General features: G+C 33.1%; 1 protein-coding gene across 1 annotated transcript in view; it reads right to left on the bottom strand.

Moving 5' to 3' along the window:
• Ns3 (nucleostemin 3) overlaps nucleotides 1-16565 on the bottom strand; it is a 157988-nt gene that overhangs the window by 86903 nt on the left and 54520 nt on the right. Inside the window, exon 5 of the mRNA XM_072543616.1 lies at nucleotides 13076-13330. Within this exon, the coding sequence (XP_072399717.1) occupies nucleotides 13076-13330 (255 nt within the window). The remainder of the gene's footprint in view (nucleotides 1-13075; nucleotides 13331-16565) is intronic.

Raw genomic sequence — 16565 nt, 5'->3', positions numbered from 1 at the left:
ATGTTTTTACTAAACTCTGACCACTTTGAGAATTTTCCACCTCTAAACCAATCTTATTCGGAAAAGTTCCCGCAAACTTAATATTCGAGCCAGCGAAATTAAAAAAATATATTTTTGAAATACCACAGTGTCCTGCTAGATTTTTATGAATTTATTGCCACCCTAGTAATTTATCACTTCTCAACTACCCCTTATGGGAAGTCAATAATTCTGTTGGGATAAAATTAAAGTGAAAAAATCTTCTTTTGCAATTTCACCGTCTTCCACTTATAACTGAAATGAAAAAGTGTTTTAAGTTTTTACTAAACCTTGACCAGCCTGATAATTTTCCACCCCTAAATCAATCTTATTTGGAAACGTTTCCGCTAGCTTAATATTCGAGGCAGTGAATTAAAAAAGAAAATTTTGAAATATCACAGTATTCTGCTAGGTTTTTACGAATTTATTAGTACTTTAGTAATTTTTTATCCCAAGACTAACCCTAGTGAGGAGTCAATAATTCTGGTAGTTTAAAATTAAAGGGGTAGAATTTTTTTGTAATTATACTGCACTTTATTCAAAATAAGAAACTGATCTGTTTTTAGTAAATGTTAACCAACTACACGTTTTTACTAAATGTTAACCAACCACACCAATTCTATCAGCCACACATTTACTATATTTTTTGTGTTTTACTATATTTTTAACAGACTAGTCATTTTTTTCTCGACTACTTAAATTAAAAAGCATTCTCAAATGTTACTCGGTGCTAAATAATATATACTTTTTAAATGTTTAAATATATTGAATATTTTAAATATAGAATAGTCTAAATATTGAAAATATGAAAATACTTTGTTACAAAAATTATAAATTTTAACTGTTTTAAAAAAGTTACTCGGATTCGCGTCGTGAGTACCCTTTTATGAATATAAAATAACTGAAATCAAGTTGAGTTTTAGTAAATACAATGGAATTGTTATATTTAACATAATACTTAGCAGGTAAGAAATATTCAAATTCCAATAATTTTATTACATCCATTACTTTAATTAGCTAATTGTAAAGGCGGATCGAGACACCTATTGTTAAAAGATACCGGATAGGTACCTGAAAATTTGGAAAAAAGCTTAGGTATTAAATTTTATTATTATTTAAATAATAAGGGTATTAAATATACTGTTTAGGTTAGTTGTATAACATAAAGAGTTTATATTACTTGGAAAACATTTTAGCAGATAAATATTTTAAGAATATTCAAATAAGACGGAAATTACAAGTTGGACAGAACAGCTAGTTTAGATTATTTGAGTAGTAAAATAGATTTATATTAGCTGCATTTCAAAAATTTAAATATATTTATATTGTTTAATTTTATGTCGATATTATATTTATTGTCAATTGGATATAGGTAAAAATTAACAGAGTATTGGGGTATTAATGGGTTAGTTAAGGGGTGAAAAATTACTAGGGTGGTAATAAATTCACAAAAACCTATCAGAACATGATGGTATTTTAAAACTATTTTTTTAAATTTCGCTGTCTCGAATATTAAGCTAGTAAGAACTTTACTAAATAAGATTGATTTAGGGGGGAAAATGATTAGGATGGTCAAAGTTTAGTAAAAACTTAACAGCAGAACACTACTGTTTTATTTCAGTTATAAGTACAGGGCGGTGAAATTTTAAAGAATATTTTTTCTCCTTAAATTTTAACGTAACAGAATTATTGACTTCCGATAGGAGTAAATTGAGGGGTAAATAATTACTAGGGTGGTAATGAATTTGTAAAATCCTAGCAGAACACTGTGGCATTTCAAAAATTTTTTTTTCCAATTCCACTGGCTCGGATATTAAGCTAGCAGTAACGTTTTCAAATAAGATTGGTTTATCATCATTCCGTCTTTACAACCTTACGTCGGTCCTAGCCTCCTCAAGAATTTCTCTCCAGTCGTCCCCAACCCTCGCCTTTCTCTCTCCGCCAAGCACGTATTCCCATATTTTTCATGTCTTTATCGATGTTATCAAGGAACCTTGTTCTAGGTCTTCCTCTTCTTCTCTGACCAATGGGTCTATCAAGGAGCGTTTTCTAGCTGGGTCATTTTGTTCCATCCGCATTACATGCGCTATTCACCTCAGACGTTCCAAGATTAGTTTAGGGGAGCAGAACAGAACACTTTTTATTTTATTTAAAAGTTATAATTTATAAATGGGTGAAAAAATATGGCATAGGCAAAAATATATTTTTTTAAATTCTGCCAGTTTGAACCGTATGCCAGGAGAATCGCTCCCCTTAAGGGTGGTTCGGTGGTGAAAAATTATGATGGTAGTAATTAATTAGTGAAAAAAAAATGTCATAAACAAAAAGTTTTTTGTTTGAATTCTGCTAGCTTGAACTTTAAGGCAGCAGAATTACTCCACTTAAGGGTGGTTTGGTGGTCAAAAATTAGTGAAAAATCGGTGAAAAAATATTGCAAAGGTTAAGTCGTATTTAGCTTATGTGCCCCCGCAAGCTTAATGGTCCTATAAAAAATGCTGAAGCACGTCGAATATAAATATGCGCTTTTTAAATATACTGGACAAGGTGACTCAGGCAAGCCTACCATAGTCTAAAAGCTTTACTTTTAATGGAACTTCCTGTATATTTTACTATTCTTAAAAGCTCCTTAATAACCCGATCTCAACCAACTATGTCATGTAGAGTCTATTATGAGTATTAAAGGGTAGTTAATATGTTGAAATTAAACAGTGTGGAAACCACTTATGGAATAAAATTGTTTGTGTCCTTGAATCTTCTGCCCTCATGAATCATCTTGTACATTTAAATTCATGTTTAAAGAGCACATTTGAATTTAAAAGTAACAGGTGAGGCGGTTTTTTATAATTTTCTAAAATAAGGACGCAAACAATTGTATTCCATGAGTGGTTTACACACTGTATAATTTTAAAATTCCACCCTGTATTATTCATAATAGACCCTACATAATACAAGATATAGTTTGTCGAGATCAGGTTATTAAGCAGCTTTTAAAAATAAAAAATATACAGGGAAGTCTATTAAAAATAAAACTTATGCAGTATGCTAGGCATGCGTGAATTACCCTGTACATTTAAATTTTTCCTTAAAAGGCACACATTTATATGTATTAAAAGTCGACGGGTGTCATCGTTTTTAATTTTTTTTTAAAGGACAGAAATAACTCTATTCTATTATACAGGGGGTCCACATATATTGTATTTTATTATATATAATAGTAATAATAATAATAAATTGCCTTTATTTAGTCTGTAAAAATTTACAAACACGAGATACATGAGGCAAAGTCTAGCTAGAGCTACTCCACTTAACCTCAAGTTTACAAAGTCAGTTTGAAATAAGTAGAACATGAAAAAAAAATGATTTATAAATTGACATAAATGATAATATAATATTGAAATGATAGAAATAGTCATGTGGCTACTAGAAAAATAAGATAAAGAAAATAATTTGTAATGTTATGTGATAAATGATATGAATGATAAATAAAAACAAAAAAAATTCTAATGGTAACAATAACGACAACAATATACTATATAATAATAATAACGTTACTGCGATTGTAGGTAAAAATTTCTTATAATGCCGCTTCATGAAATCAAGAGATTTACCTCTTAAATTTTTTGTTAAACTATTAAACACTAAAACAGCGTTGTAAGTAAACGATCGCTGGAAAATAGCTAGTCTATATCTTGGCAGCATAAGACTATGAGGATATCTCAGATCCAGATTATGAGCGTCTCCACGAAATACTAATTTGTTCTTTAAATAAATAGGATTTGACGACGAAATAATTCGATATATCAATGAGGCGAGGTGATATTTGTATAAATTATCTATGGTTAACCATTGAAGTTCTTTTATTTTGCATATTATACGATCATATTTTCTTATGCCAAAGACAAATCTGCAACAATTATTTTGAATTTTTTGCAACTTTAATTTCGTAACCTGATCTAAGCAAGGGTAAAATACCAAGAGCCCATAATTAAGAATTGACATTACGATAGTTGCACAAAGTAACTTACGCAATTTAAAGTTTAAAATGCCTGTACTTCTATACAGTTGACGCATAACTAAATAGCATTTTTTTACTAAAAGGGTGACATGCTCTTGAAAACGTAGCGTACAGTCATATATGACTCCTAAGTTTCTACAACTATTAACATTTTTTAGAGGTTCATTTTTTATAATTAGTTTTAAGTTATCCTGAACAGTGTTAGGTTCAAAAGAGCAATACAGTTGTGTGTCATCTACAAAAGAGTGCAATTTCAGATTATTTAAAGATTTATACAGATCGGAAATATATATTTAAAAAAGAAGAGGACCAAGAACCGAACCTTGAGGCACCTCTGAATTGATCATTTCGATGATGACTTTTGATAACGATTTACCAAACAAAATTTGAAAAACTGTAAGGAGGTATCATTAAATCCAAAATATTTCAATTTAGCACACAGAAGAGCGTGATCAATAGTGTCGAAGGCTTTAGAAAAATCAAGCACGATGACTGAGGTTGCTTTTCCTGCATCAAATGATCGAAGTATATTATCTGTTAAGTCAAGAAGCAGAGTCGTTGTACTAAACTCTTTTCTAAATCCTGATTGTATATACGTAACTACATTATTTCTAAAAATATAATCGTATATCTGTTTATAGATAACCTTTTCTAAAATTTTTGACAGTCCCGGTAAAATGCTTATTTTGGGCGAAGATCATTAAGTGATTCAGGTTTATTTGATTTGGGCAGTGGGTTTACCAAAGCGTATTTCCAAGTGTCCGGAAAATAACCTACCTTCAAAGAACAATTAATAATGTGCGTAATATAAGGAGCAGTAATAGAAAGGGAGAGTTGTAGCATCTTTGCAGAAATATTATCACATCCATATCCAACAGCTTCCGAATTTAACTTCATCAATAGTGGCCATTTTAAACGAGAAAACAATATCTGGGTTGAAAATATTTGACTGATACCATTGGGTTGTCTCAGGACAACAATTTACAGGGCTAAAGGCAGATGTAAAATAATTATTTATAGATACAGGATCTTTAAGCTCATGAGGGATCTCTATAACTGGTTTATTTACAATTTTGAATAACCTCATATCTTTCCAAAGATCTTTTTTAATCAAAGAAGCAGACCGATAATTTAAGTAACCATTCTTCTCCAGACGGACTGCGTTAGTAACTGCATTTCGAAGATCTTTATAGTAACTATAGTCGAAGACGTTTTTAGTTTTCTTATATTTAATTCTAAAATATTATAACACTATCGTACACTAAATAAAAAAATATAATAGTAGCCAACAGAGTATCCGTATCACAGAAAAGGTAAAGCACCAACTTATTCCTATAACAAATATGGCAACATGGCTTTCAAACACACTGTATATACAGCAATACTTATGGAACCCCCAAACACAGAAAATGTGTTACGGATATATTTGTGGCATCTTTTGCACACAGTTTCTGATGACAAAATAATTGTGGAATCCGGTGCCACAATTATATTCGTAGATAATATTAGAACCATGGAGTGTATCAAAGCAATTCCTATCCATAAACACTCTGCACGACGGGTGCCAGTATCATAGTATGTTTACACCGATTTGCCACAATTGAGGATATAGTATGTGATGCCACAAATATTGCGAAACGTGTATAGGTGTGTGTGTGTGTGTGTGTGTGTGTGTGTGTGTGTGTGTGTGTGTGTGTGTGTGTGTGTGTGTGTGTGTGTGTGTGTGTGTGTGTGTGTGTGTGTGTGTGTGTGTGTGTGTGTGTGTGTGTGTGTGTGTGTGTGTGTGTGTGTGTGTGTGTGTGTGTGTGTGTGTGTGTGTGTGTGTGTGTGTGTGTGTGTGTGTGTGTGTGTGTGTGTGTGTGTGTGTGTGTGTGTGTGTGTGTGTGTGTGTGTGTGTGTGTGTGTGTGTGTGTGTGTGTGTGTGTGTGTGTGTGTGTGTGTGTGTGTGTGTGTGTGTGTGTGTGTGTGTGTGTGTGTGTGTGTGTGTGTGTGTGTGTGTGTGTGTGTGTGTGTGTGTGTGTGTGTGTGTGTGTGTGTGTGTGTGTGTGTGTGTGTGTGTGTGTGTGTGTGTGTGTGTGTGTGTGTGTGTGTGTGTGTGTGTGTGTGTGTGTGTGTGTGTGTGTGTGTGTGTGTGTGTGTGTGTGTGTGTGTGTGTGTGTGTGTGTGTGTGTGTGTGTGTGTGTGTGTGTGTGTGTGTGTGTGTGTGTGTGTGTGTGTGTGTGTGTGTGTGTGTGTGTGTGTGTGTGTGTGTGTGTGTGTGTGTGTGTGTGTGTGTGTGTGTGTGTGTGTGTGTGTGTGTGTGTGTGTGTGTGTGTGTGTGTGTGTGTGTGTGTGTGTGTGTGTGTGTGTGTGTGTGTGTGTGTGTGTGTGTGTGTGTGTGTGTGTGTGTGTGTGTGTGTGTGTGTGTGTGTGTGTGTGTGTGTGTGTGTGTGTGTGTGTGTGTGTGTGTGTGTGTGTGTGTGTGTGTGTGTGTGTGTGTGTGTGTGTGTGTGTGTGTGTGTGTGTGTGTGTGTGTGTGTGTGTGTGTGTGTGTGTGTGTGTGTGTGTGTGTGTGTGTGTGTGTGTGTGTGTGTGTGTGTGTGTGTGTGTGTGTGTGTGTGTGTGTGTGTGTGTGTGTGTGTGTGTGTGTGTGTGTGTGTGTGTGTGTGTGTGTGTGTGTGTGTGTGTGTGTGTGTGTGTGTGTGTGTGTGTGTGTGTGTGTGTGTGTGTGTGTGTGTGTGTGTGTGTGTGTGTGTGTGTGTGTGTGTTTAAAGTGTGCCAGCACGCGATCGCCATATTTTAAACGGAAACACAGACTCGGATTGAGTAATTTGTGACAAGCTACGACAGAACCATACTTTAAATTTTTAGAGATTAATAACTTGTTAAATTTGAAATAATTAATCTATTTTTCAGCTAAAAGTACGACATAAAATATTGCATATTATGTCTATGGTTGCCGTAAAACAATTAACCGGGTTCATTTTTCTATGCACACCAGATAAAATTTCACTGAACAGAACTGGTTCCGTTTAAAACATGGCTGATTCCGTCTGCGCGAACGAGATGCGCGTACTTATATTGACAAGTAGAGTGGACATTCTGATTGTTTTATTATTCTGTGCCTTACCATTGTGAGTTTACCCCATTGAGTTGATTTGGAGCAAAATCAAAGATGTGGCAAGAAATAGAACCTCTTTTAAAATTGCTGCTGTCAAGCAGCGTTTTTATGAAGCAGTGCAAAATGTAACAGCACTCAATTGGCAAAAGGCAATTGAGCACGTTAAAAAAGAGGAATCGGAACTGTGGGAAACTGATAGAATAATGGAAATTACCGTCGACCCATTAATTAATGATCTAAATGATGATTCTGAAACTTCCAGTGCCGACAGCGAATAAAATTTCTTGTAAACATTTAATGAAAACAGGTATTTCGCAAAAAGCTATTTTTGGCATACTTCATTCACTGTGTCTATTTAAGTTTGTTTGAGATTTTTTTGTGTTTACTGGAAAACTCCTTTTGTTTAAGCCACTTCCAGGTTTTATCGTTTACCTTTTAAGACATTTCTACTCTTTTTGTATTGCATAACATTTTTTTAAGTTATAATGTCAGATTGGGGTTAAGTTATATTTTTAAATTTTATTGTCCACTTCTATGCCAAATTTTAGGAATTTTTTAAAATTAACACTGTATATACTTCCCGTAAAGTAAAGCTTGCGTTATTTACATTTTAGCGGTATCCAAGCTTTTAATAACGCTCCCAATTCATCCTATCAAATTTTACATTTTTTGTACATACCATGTTTTTTATAAAATAATCGTTTATTTCAATTTTTGTCTGCAGAATAACTTTTTATTTTATTTTTCTGGTACATCACTGGTCTAATCCGAAAGTGGTGGTACCAAGACGGCTACAATATTTCATGAGTTCACATGGTATTCACGTGATAACTCCGTCTGTTCGGTAGGCGGATTTTAACTCATGGTATGTTTCTGCGATCGGTTTCGGAGTTTACAATTTATTTACTCCATCATCCAGCTTATAAAACTAATCAAAGAAACACAGTATAATGGACATATTACTTATAAATATTAAACAGTCATAACAGCTAAGAGTAATAACGGGCTTCTCTATTGGACATTGTCAGTCAAGGGAAAGTATGCACTTGCACGCAATGGGTCTATTTCATTAAGAGTTTAGCTGCACATTCTTTAACAAAAAACCGGAAACAGTTGACCTTTGCATGACTGCGTAGCATTAGATCGCAGTTGTCAAACCAATTTTGGAGACTACCAAGTGACTGCAAAAACACGTGGTACTCAACCGCTAGACCTGTATAAGATGGTACAGGTTCCAGAATACCGAAATCGACATAATGAAGAAAAATAAGGTGTACACTAAGCCAATTGGCTGCAAGACTGGAACAGATAACTAAATACAATTTTATAGCCGAAAATATCTTACTATAGTTCTGTAAAACGTATGTACAATACGAAAAAAATCCGGGTAAAACTAGGTTTACCCCGAGGCCTCTCTTCTGCTTTGCTTCTGGACCCAACTCTGGCGTATTTATTGGCCATCTAGTGTTATTCATTCGTTCTAAATGGCCACACACCATCAGCTTTTTTCTCATTGTTTCTATTGTATCACCATCTACATTCATAATTATTCTGATTTCATCATTCCTGAGATAGTCTAGCCTTGAAATCTTGGCACTTCATCTCCAGTACTCCGTTTCTAGGGACAACAATTGTTTGTATCTTACTTTTATTAAACTTCTCATATTTTTGACTCATATGTACATATATTATTTCAACAATGGTTTTATAAAGAGACTTTTTTCTTTTATTTGTTGCTTTATGGCTCCAGAGGATTGAATTTAATTGCCAAATAGCACGTATTCCTTATTCAATTTGGTTTTTAATGTCTTGCTAGCTCTTTCCGCCTGATGTTAATGTTACATCCAAGTATTCCAAGGATGAGCAATGCTTAATATTAATTTTGTTTACGAAATCTTGCTTGTTTTCATCGCCAATTACCATATATTTGATTTTATGATCTTAGATCCCCATTTCTCGTATTCCTCAAACAGTTTGCTTAGCATATATCTTGAGTCATCAGTATCGGTAGCTATCAGTACTTGATCGTCCGCGAACAGAAGAGAGTATATTGTGTCATTGTGTTATTCCCATTTGGCCACATTTCTGTCGCCATATAGCAATAGCGGCGGAGCTAAGGAACATCTCTGTTTTAAGCCTTTCATCATCATCATCAACCTGTATGCGTCCACTGCTGGACATAGGTCTCCCTCAGCTCTTTCCATATATCTCTGTCTTGTGCGGCTTGCATCCAGTTATTGCTAACACGCTTCAGGTCGTCAGTCAATCTAGTTCGTGGGCGTCCTCTGCTCCGTATTGCTTCTTGCCTTGGTCTCCACTCTAAAATACGTTTTGTCCATCGGTTGTCTGATAATCTGGCGACGTGTCCTGCCCAATTCCATTTTAATGACGCGATTTTTTCGATGGCGTCTGTTGTTTTTGTTCTACGGCGTATTTCTTCGTTTGGGATTCGGTCTATCAGAGAAACACCCAACATCTGGCGCTCCATAGCCATCTGAGTCACGCGAATCTTATTAACTACCTTTTTTGCGAGTGTTAATGTTTCCGTTCCATAAGTGAGTACAGGTAACACACATTGGTCAAAGAAGATATGTGTAGATCCGATTTAAATACATAGTTTAATATACCACGCTGCCCAGGCTAATCCTATGCGACGTGGGAGCTCACATGTCTCTGCCCAATCTGCGGTTATCTCTGCCCAACCGAATTTGATGTCCTAGGCAATTATACGATGTAGTCTGCACAATGCCCTTCCATCAACAGCAATATTTGGATTTAGCACAAGATTAGTCATTATTTGCGTCTTGTTCATATTAATCTTAAGTCCGACCCCCAAAGAAGCGTGATATAATTTTTCAAACATTATTATTGCATCATCCATTCGATCGGCTATAAGGACGATGTGATCTGCAAATCTCAAATGATTGAGCTTCTCTCCATTTATGTTAATACCATGGTCGTTCAGATGTGCCTTCTTACATTCTAAAAGCGTCGTGAATAGCTTTGGAGAGACTGTGTCTCTTTGCCGTACTCCTCGCTGTATACAGAATTTATTGGTTTCTTGTTCAGATCATCTTACACTAGCTGTGGCATTTTGGTAGATATATTTAATTATGTTAGTGTAGCGATGGTCTATTCTGCATTCTGTCAACGCTTTTAACATTTTCTGATGGCTTATGGTATCGAATGCTTTCTCATAGTCGACAAATATCAGTGCCAATGGTTTGTTTAAGCCTTTACTATTTATCTTAAAGATTATCTGAAGACTATGTCTACGTTGAACTAAGAAAAAGAACGATTAAGTGCTACGTTTGATCTGCATTCCTGTATGGAGCAGAAGAATGGACCCTGAAAGTATCAAGCATAAACCGAATTTAAGCATTAGAAATGTGGATTTATGGAAAGATCCACGAGGAAACTAGATTTATGTAGCTAGTTGTATATCATTTATCACAAAAAATGTATTTAAAAATTTCTTTAGAAAAGGTATAATATTAAAAACCCTACCGGGCTAAATCACAGAACGTTTTTCCAGCTAGCACTGATGATGGAATATTAATTCCGAAAACGTTCCGTGATGTAGCGCGATAGAGTTTTTAATATTATACCTTTTATAAAGTAATTTTTAAATACATTTTTTCATAGAAAGATGTTATAGATACCTTAGAGAATTACTAAAGACAGGTAAACACCTAATTTTGACCTAATGAAAGAACGGGAGACCCAAGTATAACAATGTACGAACGAATTGGATGTTAACGTCGAGCAGTGGACGGTATGGCCGTGTGTATTAAAGAACAGGAGGCCTCTGTGTAGTATTGTACTGGACGATAGAACCGTGTGTGTATCAAAGAACGGAAAGTCATTTTTCTTTGTAATAGTGTACGAAAAGAATGGTATGACTATGTCGACTAGTGTATGATAGAACGGGAGGCTTCTGTATAGCACAAAAGAATGGATGTCTATGTCGAGCAGTCAATAAAATAATGTAAAACTTGTGTTATATATAGTTTAAAGAAGGAGCGGTCTGCTTGTGGACGTTCGACGGTTTGGTCAAACAGCCTTGCTGCGACTATTCGTTGTTTTCTTTTTACACCGTTACATTGTATGTGGTGATACAATGTCACGTTCTACATAAAAGTCCGATGTTGATCACGATCACGTGACACCTCACACGTTACGATTGTATTGTAATACGAAATGTATAATGTATTCAGTGCATATAAAATTTGTTCCCTTGTTATTTCAGTAAATATATATATATATATATATATATATATATATATATATATATATATATATATATATATATATTTATTGAAGACGTTTCGCTTCCTGCTCAGAAAGCATCATCAGTTCATCTAAAAAGAACAATATGAAACCAAACATCCATAGAGAAGTTAAAAAATGTGTGTTACCTTACAAAGACATGTAGCAGTCAATGATGTTAAAAATATGAAAAAGATTACGAAACTGGACATTTAGAGTTAAAGTTGTACAAAACAATTAATTGAAACTAGGTATAGTTTACAAATTAACAAAATTAGCACAGCAAAAGAACATGTGATAATAATACATGTATATAAAAAAAAGTTATTATAAAAACTTATAAAATTCACACTCAAATATGTTCAATAAAAAATATCTCATATAATGATTATCAAAATTTTGTTCTACGTACGTGAACCTTCAAAAATTAATGGTATATACAATATAAATTAAATTTTCAAATCAAAATTGTTGTTCTAAATCTCCTGATCAAAATATTCCTATCCTTTCTAAAGCAATTGTTAAAAAAATGTCTTGTTAATAAAGAAAAACTGACGAATGGTAAAACTATCTCTCTGATGATGAGTTGTCCAAATGTTGTTGTTGTCCTTGTTCCTTGTAGCCTACACTATCTATTCTTAGCAGTCCCCTAGGTAATCAGTAGTCTTACAACAAATTATTGCGAGCTATCGTCTTTAATGATCTCCTTCAAATGCACGTATCGTTCAAATGATGCTAGCCTCTTCTCCTCTCGATAAACTGAATCTCTCGTTCCGGCCTGAACAGTGACTCTTGGGATATAAGTAGAAAAATATAACTTACAATATTTTACTGGATCAGCTTCCGCCAGATACACTTACTCCGAGAAAACTCACAAACATTCACTTCTACTGCTTACTACCTCTGGGGAACCACCAGAGAACAACGACTGTTCGCCTTGAACCCTTGGAAAAACAACTGATTATCTTTTCTCTCTCAAAAATCTAGCTAAACTCTCATTCCTACATACCCATCCCACTTTTTTCAATCTCCTCCAATCAGAGTTTGTCACACTTATCCCCATCTACCATTTAGATAACACACAACAATTTTACCTACAATTATAAATTTCCTAAAAACTATTAACATGCTAATCGGTTTCTACAAATTCTTAAGAACTAACGGAGAATTATATTTTCTAAATATTTCTATTCTATTGTCTTATTCACTGTATATCGACGTACAAGTCTATTTGGAAAACCCGCTCGCATTGTTCACGATTTCACTAAGCTCACTCACGTCACTCGAATATATTTTACAAAGAAAATAATTTATGCATATCTTTAAATTTTGTTTACTACAGGTAATCCAGGAAAATGGACTTTCATTTCTTCGAAATATCTATATATATATATATATATATATATATATATATATATATATATATATATATATATATATATATATATATATATATATATATATATATATATATATATATATATATATTATGATGTAATAATGTTTTTCTCCGAGAACTAATCACAGATATCCATTTTTTGTCGCCATTTACTACATATATAAGAAATAAATGAAAGGCCGCGAAGGAAAAACTGAAAAAAAGGCGTGAGAAAAACTATAAGAAACGAAAATTATGAGTAAAAATTAAGTTGTCAAATAACGATTGTACTTACATGCATATGAATTCAATAATTCTTCCGCAGTAGGATCTCTATCAGGATTCTCTCCCTCCATGGGCTTGGGAATCATAATTTTATATTTATCTTCTATGACATGCCTTGGTATAAGACTGCTAAGTAAATTGATAGGAGGTACATGATCTCTCATTTGGTCTATAGGTAAAATTCCATTTAAAATCATTTCTGCTTTTGAAAAGACAAAACTAGGCATCACTAAACCTGGACAATCACATAGCAATAAGTCTTTATCTGAAATAAAAATTTTACTAGTTTTCATATAAAATAATGCATTATAATTTAGTATAAAACGTGCGCCTAAACTATTTACAGATAATTTTTTCACGTCTTTATTATTGTAGGAAATAACATGTATCTAATTATGGTAGTGTCACTCATAATATAGATAATAAATAGTTCACCCTACTTAAAATGATCTGAATAGTCGACTACATGAAAGCTGTTTGTCTTTTTATAAAAGTTGTTTTTAAATATTTATTTTGGAAAGAAATAAATTTTATGATTTTATGTCAGTTACCTAATATGGTGCTGAAATCATTTTTGCGATGAACATCGAAACATCAATTATAACGTATTTTCTATTAAAATTGTTATTTATTCTTATTTACTTTAGGTGGGTATAGTTTTCTTATAATTGTATACATAGTGTATATTATAGTGTACAGTTAGTTAAAATAAATAAAATAGTTTTTATTTATTTCTTATTTTGCTAATGAAGTACTAACACCGTACTAAAACCACAAAATGAAAATTATAGATTAATTCATACTGCTGTTACAGTAGAATGGGAAAATTCGTACATATTCTACTTGAGTGTTGAATAAATGACAAAAAAATTAATAAACTACATAATAATTTAATCGGTTGTCAATAAGTTTTCTAATAGATCTTAATTTTATTTTTTTAAAAAATAATAACATTTTTATGTACTTTATCAACACATAAACTGTAAACTGAAACTGTAAAATTACTAACCAGAAACAAAAAAAGTATGTATAATAAGTAAATTTAAATAGATTTTCCTTTGTATGATTCTTCTGCTAATTATTTACAGATGTAGTGAAGAACTACGCAAGAATTTGCTATGGAACTCTTAGAACCTCATCTCATTATATATAAATATTTTTCGATCAAATGAGACTGGTTCAATAATAAACGGTCAAGTAAAACTAACTTACTAATGAACACTAATAAATTTATTATGCTCAAGTTATAATATAGTTATGACACTCAATTCTAAAAACAACAAAGTCTGGCTAATTGGTATAATCAATACAAGAAAAAAATGACAAAAAACACAATACTTGAAATAAAGAGTCAAAAAAGACACCTAGGTTTGAAGGAGGGGCAGAGTACGCAAGTAGTTTTAAGGCACTTGGCAACACCTCAAAAATTCCGAGCTGTGTCGTTTTAGTGCTTATTCAACTAAAAAAGACTTCATACTACCGTTGCCCTACTGCTATTTTCTGTATATTATCGGGAAAGATATACTTTAAATACTTTCGTATGTAAAAAATTACACTTTTAAGGTAAATGTCTAAGAGTAGTTAACGTCAGCTGAAGTATTTTTCTTAATATAAACGTAAATTACGTAAATTGTAGTTAATTTACCAATAGATAGCGTAAATTAAAGGGCTTAATTGTGCGTGAAGCTGAAAACTAGTGGCAATTCCGTAAAACAGGTCCAGTGCAGGCAAGAGTCTATAACCACCTGTACCCTTTCCTCGTTACTCATTGGTTTTTTATTATTTAAGTGTCAAACCATTTGTTGACCATGTTGGAAAACCAACTACATTTTTTCACTACTCCAATTTAATCTAACGCCGCAACTGTGTTTTGCGAGATCTGCATTTGAAATATTATCTGTTATGAGTTAAAAGGCCAGATGATCGTCAACATTTTTTAACACCTCTCCAGCCTTCAAACCCCTTGGTAGGTACTAATCAGTACTTGCAAATGTATTCAAAAAAGTCACCTTTGGTCATTTAAGTAGTGAAGTCGCTCAAGACATTGTTCTCTCTCTCTCTCTCTCTCTCTCTCTCTTTCCCGTTCTGCATAAGAGCACAGTAAATTAGTATTGAAAGGTGTACCTTATTATTGTAAAGTGTATAAGTTAAATATATATCGTGGAATTAAGATACACCGGTAAAAAAAGGTGTGAATAATTTCACCCCCATGAGAGACAAACAAAAAGAATCTGCTACCACACAAAATCCTGTAATACAAATACGACAGGTCATCACGAGGGTTTGATGCTCTACGGAAAATTGGTAAAGATAATATACTTATTTTCCTTTATGATCCTTCATCGGTAGATCTCTTGTGGAAGGTGAATTAAGAAAAAAGAAAATTAAAATTCAAGCCATGAAAGCCGGTAACACGGGATCTTCTCTCTCTCTGCAGCACATGGTTGGTATACATCTCTTTTCGTATACACTGTGATTACTGAGTCACCGAGCAATCAACAAGGAATCTAAACTCTATTGCTCTCATAAATACAAGGTAAGCGGATCTCTCTCTCTCTCTCTCTCTCTCTCTCTCACACACACTCTTCACACGAACACAGTTACAGAGTATACAACAGGTGTGAAGTTGACAGCTATTTGTGTATTATGTTTTGGTGTGTTTTGTTTTGTTTAAAGGTTAGGTACTGTAGAACATTTTAATTTTATATATTATTACATTAAACTCATAAAGCATTTAAAACTGATTCAAAATAGTAATTTATATATTATATTATTTATAGTTTATTTAATTTATTATAGTAGTGATTTTTATGTGTATATAAGTTTAAATATTATATAAATATTTAAATTTATATATTATATTTATAATATATATATTATATATATATATATATATATATATATATATATATATATATATATATATATAAGAATTTTATCAACATCTTTTAAAAATGGCTTTAGACACTGAAAACTGAATGGAAAGTATTGAAATTCAAATTCTAGTAGGTATCACTAGAATTTTTAATTGGTTTAACATCGACCAAGACTCAGAAATTGATATTTTGCACTTTGAAAATAGAGAAAGGCAACTGAGGACTTATTTTCAACAGTATGAAGCAATTCAGCATCAGATCGAATGCTCTGAAGATACTGATGTTGAATCTTCAGATAGGGATGATGTAGAATGTAAATATTGTAACGCTCTGGCAAGGATTCAAAGAAAAATTAAAGATAGTAATGAAATTGCAACTAACGTAGATTTTCTCAATATTCCAAAAAGTCAAAGCTCTAGACATTCAATAAGACTGCCAGAAATAACAATGAAAGTTTTCACAGGTGAATTTCAGACTGGAATTCTTTTATTCAACTGTTTAGCACGATAGTAATTCAAAACTCCGATTTAAATGATTTACAAAGGCTAATATAATATACCGGTGAACCTCTGGAATTAATTAAAAGCTTGGAAGTGATTAAAGTTAACTTCCATATTGCTCTAA

Source organism: Diabrotica undecimpunctata, chromosome 9 (assembly GCF_040954645.1).
Source record: "Diabrotica undecimpunctata isolate CICGRU chromosome 9, icDiaUnde3, whole genome shotgun sequence".
NCBI classification, from domain to species: domain Eukaryota; kingdom Metazoa; phylum Arthropoda; class Insecta; order Coleoptera; family Chrysomelidae; genus Diabrotica; species Diabrotica undecimpunctata.
The sequence above is the reverse complement of the archived record's forward strand: the minus strand, read 5'-3'. Positions and strand labels throughout refer to the sequence as shown.